Raw genomic sequence first — 8,103 nt, 5'->3', positions numbered from 1 at the left:
AAAAATATATATATACACACACATTACAAGTATAATGAATTATTACACTTGGTTTATTTTTATATATGTACAAAACATTGAAATGTGATTCATAGTTACACTTACACCATGCTTTTAAAATACAACACACAGATACACAGTGAGTCAGTCAGTACAAAGCAGGTGCTGGTTCCCTCTGTATGTCTGCTGGTAGAGCTGACTGTGTGCTGACAGCCTCAGCAGACTGTTTCCTCCTGGGCGTGCCTGGCTTTCACTTCTGTCTGCTTTGCTGAACTCTTCGGCCATCGTCCAAACTTTGTGGCTTGACTGTTTGGTGACTGGATCCTCCTCATGAGTTTCTACAGCGATGCGTCCGCTGAGGACATGAGTGACGAGCTGGAGACTTTGGGGTAAGACTGTTCATCTTGTCAGACTGACCTGAGGCTGTCTGTCTGTCTGTCTGTCTGTCTGTCTGCTGCCTCTCACCTGGAACACACCGCGAGATTCTGCTCGAGGCGAACGAGTCACGAGCCCCCATGGACACAACCACGCAATCCCAGTTGTTAACGACTGCGCTTTACGGAACCTATTTTAATAGCATTTGAGCTAAATGTAGACTGTCTTGGCAAATTATAGATTAATAGGATAATAACAGGTGTAGCGGGACATATCTAGTGGTAACATACCGGGCTGAGGTTAGTTTCAGGTCGGATATTCACTCGGGTCCAGCCGCGACTTCGCTGAGGTTCGTCCCGTGTCAGCAGCAGCAGGACGGTCAGCTCACCTCCAGAGCCTCGCGCTGAACCGCTGGAGACTGATTCAGGGACCGTCAGTAAATTACGTAGCAAAATAATTGCAGTTTTTTTTCCTTTCAATATCTTACATATCATGTGACTGGAGAACTGGAGAAATAAGACACCCTTTTTGTTTTTTAAATTGTACTTGAGTGCTTCCTCTATTTTATAGTTATATTGATATGCAGAGATTGTGACTTTATTTTCTCAGTAGCTTCTCTGTCATGTGGCCCAGTGACTCCAAACCAGCATCAAATTGTATTGCTAAACTGGACGCACGGTTTTGGAGATGACACTTGCACTGTGATGTGCGCCGCTTTGCCATAAGATAGAGATTAATGTTAACCAGGCTTTGGAACCTTTTCACTGTTAATGCATTTATCCTCGTGCCCCAGAGAATGCAGCCAGTCCCCCATGTATGTATATGTATGTATGTATGTATGTATGTATGTATGTATATGTATGTATGTATGTATGTATGTATGTATTGATTTATTTAACTCCTGCTCCTCAGATAGCATCCCACCACAAAAGTGCTTTGAGTAGCAACAGTTAGTCATTTGAAAGAAAAGTTATTGACAGCTACTGTGATAACTGATTCATTGTTTCAGTCATTTTTCAAGCAAAAATGTCAAATATTTGCTGGTTCGAGCTTTGTAAATGTGAGGATTTTGGTTTCTGATCCACTCTGTTTGTTTCTGAAGATACATTTCATTACGATATTAACTCCCATCGCCACATGAATTCATGGCAGGTCTGGTTACGCTGCATTCCAGACTTCGATCTGTGGTGACACTGCACAAGTATAACCGATTAACAAAGAGCAGACTCACTGAAACACTGCAGCTGGGGCACACAGGTGACACCACAGGCAGTGAACTGATCACATCTGAAGCTGTTTTCAAAATGTGGACGGAAACGGATCCTGTTCGTATTTCTCGAGCTAAAGGCATGAATGGGTTTCAGCTCATAACGCAAATTATGGACTTTCACTTCCTTTTTACTAGTTTCCTTTACATCTGTTTTACAGTCTGAGACTAGTATTAATCTGAACATGTTTTCCACACACGTGTTACCAGTTTACATACAAATAGCATCTAGCTGCTGCGTGTCACACCTCAGCGTTCAGGTGATTCACGTGGAATAGTGTGCATTCCATACGGTGTTACAGAAACTCAAGAAAAGCAATTATATACAGCACATCTCTCACAGAAAATGAACGATGGAAGAGGTGGGGAAAGCAGAGGTGCCGCTTGACTGAGCTTCTAGAGACAAACTGTTAGATCATCCTCCTCTAGTGGCTTCATGTCATTATCGGTTATGTTTTTCCTGAACGTGGACATTTAGATTCATCTTTTTTTTTTTTTAACCATACATTTAATAGATCAACTCTGGTTCTTAGTTTACTAAAATTTGTAACTTCCAGGTTGTTTCATCTCACCTTTGTTGCAGGTGGTACCACTACGACCTGTCCCGCCATGCTGCAGAGGCCCTCCTCTTGTCCAATGGCAGTGATGGAAGTTACCTCCTGCGAAACAGTAATGAGGGACCAGGCTGCTTCGCACTGTCTGTCAGGTCAGTCTGTCTACAACACACTTGCTCTCAATGAAAATAACAGTTCTGCTTTTTGATCATTGTAACTATTAAGTGGTGGCACCATAAGCATCTCTTGTCACAGTAAATTACTGGTGTTGAAACTTCAGGCAGATCTGCCTCCCAGTCGGTTTACTATTTAATTGCTAGGTTGCACACAAAGTACACGGCTGCTTTTCACAATCATGCACTGTTTAAAGTAAACCCGTCACCAAGGGAGAAAACGATCTCAAATCAAAATACTTGTCATCTTCCTTTGAGCTGTGTCTGTGTCACTCAGATCGCTGGCTTGACCGCAAAGTGTAATGTTGTAATGTTTACTTTGATGACTGCATCTTTATCAGTGTGAACTACTTTAAAAGTGCGACATTACGTGTTGTTTGATTGTCGTGCGACACAGGGCGAAGGATTCCGTCAAGCATTTCCACGTGACACGCAAAGACCGCGGCTACGTGTTCGGCTTCAACGAGTTCACCACCCTCCACGATTTTGTCAACCATTTCGCCAACCAGCCTCTGCTGGGCAGTGACACAGGTACGCAGGACTTCAGATCTTATCCAGCAAGCACTGCATTTTTTTTTGGTGTACATACATTTTCCTCATTTGTACATACACAAAGATTTGGTATGGTTCTTACAAATGAGACCTATACTGTATATCAGTGATGACTTCCGGCTGAGACCTGGATGATTTCCTGTCTGAGCCTGATTAAAAGAAACCACATCTACATTTGTTTTCATTCTTGGCAATATCGCAAATTCCAGTGAAATATGGCCTAGATATACACATTTAATAGTGTCCAACCTGTCAGAGGCAGGGCAGACGTTGCCATTTAAATCAGTTTAATGACTTTAATTCTCTGATTTATTTCAAAATATCAGGTGGAAGAAGCAACGTGAAGAAAATGTCATTCGCTGCATCTGTTTATCAGAAAAGTCAGCACACAAACCAAGGAAGATATACAATGTTTGCATCTACACAAATAAAAAATGGTGGTACACGATTAAGAGACAAGTCTCGGCCGAGCTGTCGACTGGGCTATTACAGGATTACCACACGATATTTCACTATGTTGCGTACTACACACATGACACAATGCAGATGAAACTTTACAACACTTCCCTGCACTGGTAGAAAATCTCTGTTCCATATTCTCCATTTTACAAGAAGACGGTCCCACATGTGTGCGTTGCATTGTTGATGCTGTGTGATCCCAGTCGGGCTGTAACCTCCTCACTGCCTCTGAACCAGGAACCCTCATTGTGCTGAAGTGTCCGTATCCGTGGCGTGTGGAGGAGCCGTCCATCTACGAATCCGTGCGGGTTCACTCGGCCATACAGACGGGCCGCACGGAACACGATCTGGTGCCGAGCGCTCCATCGGTACTGTACACCCACTGTACTGCACACACCTGCGAGCAGCTGATACCAGGATGTAACCAAATACCTCCGTGATGTACAGGAGGGTTCAAATTAAGCTCATCTGCACAGCCAGCCTTAAGAGATAATTCTGTATAATTACAACATGCGTGTTATATTTTAGTTTTCAGCCATTGTTTCTCTTTTTTTTTTACCAAAGTAACTGATGGAATGTTCTGCAGTGTTCTGTTAGGAACACTTGTGTACTGGCATTTGTGTGGATGACTCATACTGACGCATAGTTTTGATCCATAGTTGATAAACCAGGAGATGTGGCTGAGAGCTCCAGCATAAAAAAAAAAAAAAAACCTTGTCATTGGACCTTGAGTTAAGGTGAATTTGCCCCAGAATCATGTCCAACACAATTTTTTGCCCACAACTAAAAAAAAAGGCTTGTCTTTTCAGCTGGGCACAAAGGAAGGCTATCTGGTGAAACAAGGAGCACTTGTAAAGGTAAGAGCGGAGGAACTGTAGAGGAGTGACACCTCACTGTGTCTGAATACAAATCCATTTATACCAGGAATGTGATGGTGGTAGATGGAGGTGATATTGAACACATCCAAACTTTTTCTTTTTCTTTTTTTTTTTTTTTTCCTTTTGGCAGAACTGGAAGCAGAGGTGGTTCACACTGAACAGATATGAGCTCAAGTACTTCAAAGACAAAACGGTGAGTCCGTCCTGGCCTTGTGCGCCAAATGTGCTACTTCACTTTCACTTGACTTTTACGATTAGATTTCACCTCCTTCAATTCACACCCGACAAACGACAAGAGGGTCTGAGCTGGTGGCCTGTAAGATGCAGAGTGTCTTCTGTTGCAGTGCGAGGAGCCAATCCGAACCCTGGACCTGAGAGCCTGCTCTGCAGTCCAGTTCGACTACTCTCAGGACAGAGTTAACTGTTTCTGGTAAGTGACGGTCAGTCAGTCTTCAGCACCGGGAGGCTGTGCTGTACCCGATGTGAAAATATCACATCAAAACACAAGAATTTCAGTTTGGTTTGGATAACTGCCAGCAGGCGTGACGTGTCCCGATCAGCTTGTTTTAGGAATGTGCAGAAGGCTGAAGGAAGGAAGTACAGACAGTCAGGTTTCATCTCCAACTCGATAAAACCTTCTTTTGTGGCGAACAGCTTTCATTTCAGTTCAGAGTTCGACAGTTAATGGTCGTTAGGTTTAACTTCCTCAGCATGCGTGCGTCCATGACCAATGAATTATTTTGTGTATACAAAAACATATTTAGTTGCTGTCTATGATGTGTACATTACTGTCTAGTTTCCCCACAGGTTTGTATTGAGTGATAGCCTTAATCAGTCTGTCATTGTAGCTTTTATTCTAGTTTATAATCTGAAGTGTGAGTCTTCTGTCCCACTCGTAAGGGTTTGGGTTGGTTAGAGAGTAAGTTTAAATATTTGTTTTCAATCATTTCAATCAAGTAATTCTTTCAATATTTTTTAAGCATAAGCATAAAGAATGACAACGTAATGTGAAAAAACCACACAAAAAGTGTAAGTGTGTGTGTGACATAATGAACAAACATGAATATGCAATAAAGACACAAACAGAGCAGCATGTGTGAAGCATGTGTCGGGTGACATCACCACAATGAAAGAAACGGCAAAGCAAAGTCCGTTCGGGTCAGGCCACAGTCACACTTCCCCATGGCAGCAAAATCTGACATCTGTTTTGTTTCAATAAGGGGAAGTTCGAAGAGCTAAATAAGAGAAGGAAAGAGGGGGAGGGAAGGAGAAGTGCGCCCATGCTGAAAGGCAGCGGTGATGTTTTAGAGGTTAGAACCACCATTTATCTTCTCACTTACTGCCCGCTGCTGCACGGGAACTGCTGATCTGGATTTAAAAAAAAGATTTCTGTTTCCTTCTTGAATTGTGGTCATTTATTTTTTTTTTACCACCAGTTACGTTTATGTTTGAATAGAAGCAGATTTTATCATCTGATTTCTTGTATTTTCTGCAGCAGTAACTGTTCAGGCTCACGATTGATGTGCAGTGCCTGAAATGCAACTGAAAGGGGAAAAAAGTTAAAAGAGCAAGCAGAAATGAGTGAACCTGTCCTTTAAACTTGAGAAACAGATCTTAACTAAACAATAACCACTTCACTATGACATTAACAAAGGTTTGTGGGAAATGACTAGCCAGTGCTGCGACACACTTTGTTCCAGATGCTGTTGTGGACAGCTGATGCTGTTATCTTGAGAGTGTGGTCACTTCTTAGCATTCAGACGACAAAACGGCACAAGCGCGTGGTGAGATTACGCACTGTACTTACGCACGGCTCTTCATATCTGTGTGCGTCCACAGCCTGGTGTTTCCAGAGAGAACATTTTATCTCTGCACAAAGACGGGCGTGGAGGCGGACGAATGGATCAAGATCCTGAGGTGGAAACTGGTGAGTGTGTTCAGACTGCGATATGGGATGGTTTTCTTTTTTCTTTTTGACCGGAAACTCAAACTCCAAGTCCTTCGCTCTTCACTCCATGTCACAGAGGGGCTACACTTAAAAGCAATATTTATAATCGATATAGACGTATAGCACATTCTAGACTTTATTACCAAATAGCATTCTGGGGGAGGAGGAAATTGTCTGGCGAGGCTGAGACGATGATGAGGCAGGTTTAGGGAAATTTGATAGAAAAGTGCAACAAAGGATTTTTTTTCTTGTGTAATATGAACCCACTTCCTTGTTACTGGAAAGTTCTCTCCTACACACTTCTGTATTTATTACAGTGTGTAGCTTAAGATCCTAACTAGAATCTTTTTGACCTGAACAAAAGGTTTGTGCTGTAAAACAATGGGAGCGAATGAAGTGCCCTCAATGTTAAGACAGCTGCATTTTAACTAAAGTCGTGTTGAATTATATATAGTTCATTAAAAGACAGATGTCTAATACGAATACTTTAATGTCATTTCTATCTTCCTCTTTCCAAGCCAGACTTGGGATCATGTTTTCGGGTCTTAACCGTAACAGTTCATAAAGAAGAATGTGAAAATGTAAATGACAGTTTGTCAGGGCTTGAAGCCAACGATCTGTTGATTGTTACGGTCAGTGCTGCAGCTGACAGTGACACTTCTGTCTCTTGTTTCCAGTCACAGATCAGAAAAGGTCAATGACCGCTGTCAGAGACACTGGAGATGGAGAAGAGGCCCGACCCCTTGTAGAGGACATCCCATTGGCTGGATGAACAATGAGCAGCAGCACCGTTCAAAAGGAGGCGTAAACTTGAACATGATTAACAACAGGGCGTTTCCCTGACTGGACTGACCAGAGGATAATGACTTGGATGTGACTCCACTCTGCTTTGTGATATATTTAATGAGTATAAAGACGCTTAATTTATCAAAATCTCTTGTTAGCAGACTTGTGCTGTTCTTTTCAACAGGATGCTTTTTACTAGCATGTTGAACATGATCATTTGCTTTTAGAACTGCTCAAGGACATTGCTTGCAATATTGTAAAACACCCAAACCAATAATGTGTCAGTCGGTCTCTTGATACTTTCTGATCTCCCTACCTGGTCTAATGGCTCCCAGCCCGAGCCCTCTGGTTTCTGCTGGTGAGGAACAGGTCAAAGACGAGCTCTTTCAAACATACACCGATCAGCCACAACATTAAAACCAGCTGCTTTATAACTTCTGGGTTCCCCTTCTGCAACCAAAGCAGTTCTCACCCATCGAGGTGTCACTCGTCCTCTGAGGAGTCCGCTGGTGTCTGGCATCGGGACGTTTGCAGTGGATCCTGTATGTCTGTCCGTGGATGTCCAGCGGATACTTAATCGAATTTGGATGTGGCTAATTTGGAGGCCGGGTCTTTGACACGTCCTTTGAGCCGTTCCTGAGCAGTTTCTGTGACGTGGAAGGGTTCATTGTCCTGCTATTGGAGGGCCATTGCCAGGCGGGGGTGTACTTGGCCCTCACAGTGTTTGAATGGGTGGTGTCCACATGAATGCCAGGATCCAGCATTTCCCAGTAGAACATTGCCTTATAATGAGAAGAGCAATGTTACTCACATCGCCTGTCAGTGGTTTTAACGTTGTGGCTGATCTGCAGTCACCGTACTGCAGTCATGCGGTTACCTGTGTTCTTGCACATGCTGTATGTCACATGTCTGAAAGGAGAGACAGACTCCTCAGCTATGGGTGATGAGTGATGCATGAGACTTTACTGAGGACATTAATGACTGTATTGATTTTAAATAAAAACAACAAAGTGAAGGATTATCACTCAGTCCTTCATGGGGTGAGTGGATAATGACTGCATACTCATTTTTGGATGCCCTGTTCCTTTAACAATGTAAAAAAAAAAGAAGA

General features: G+C 42.8%; 1 protein-coding gene across 1 annotated transcript; it reads left to right on the top strand.

Annotated features, from left to right (window-relative positions):
- Nucleotides 1-52: 52 nt before the first annotated feature.
- On the top strand, nt 53-8,058 carry dapp1 (dual adaptor of phosphotyrosine and 3-phosphoinositides). The gene is made up of 9 exons (XM_037125060.1): nt 53-389; nt 2,226-2,348; nt 2,767-2,900; nt 3,618-3,748; nt 4,190-4,237; nt 4,389-4,451; nt 4,603-4,688; nt 6,098-6,185; nt 6,884-8,058. The coding sequence occupies exons 1-9, from the start codon at nt 331-333 to the stop codon at nt 6,905-6,907; spliced, it is 756 nt and encodes a 251-aa protein (XP_036980955.1). The 5' UTR covers nt 53-330; the 3' UTR covers nt 6,908-8,058.
- Nucleotides 8,059-8,103: the final 45 nt, after the last annotated feature.

The sequence above is a fragment of the Acanthopagrus latus genome, chromosome 16 (assembly GCF_904848185.1).
Source record: "Acanthopagrus latus isolate v.2019 chromosome 16, fAcaLat1.1, whole genome shotgun sequence".
Lineage (NCBI taxonomy): Eukaryota > Metazoa > Chordata > Actinopteri > Spariformes > Sparidae > Acanthopagrus > Acanthopagrus latus.
This window is presented reverse-complemented; position numbering and strand designations above follow the sequence as displayed.

Bases quoted from the DNA above. Each gene is read 5' to 3' on its own strand.
- dapp1 (XM_037125060.1), top strand. From the start codon at position 331: ATGAGTTTCTACAGCGATGCGTCCGCTGAGGACATGAGTGACGAGCTG. The intron at 4,452-4,602 runs GTGAGTCCGTCC...CTTCTGTTGCAG, and splicing joins AGTACTTCAAAGACAAAACG to TGCGAGGAGCCAATCCGAAC. The intron at 4,689-6,097 runs GTAAGTGACGGT...GTGCGTCCACAG, and splicing joins GACAGAGTTAACTGTTTCTG to CCTGGTGTTTCCAGAGAGAA.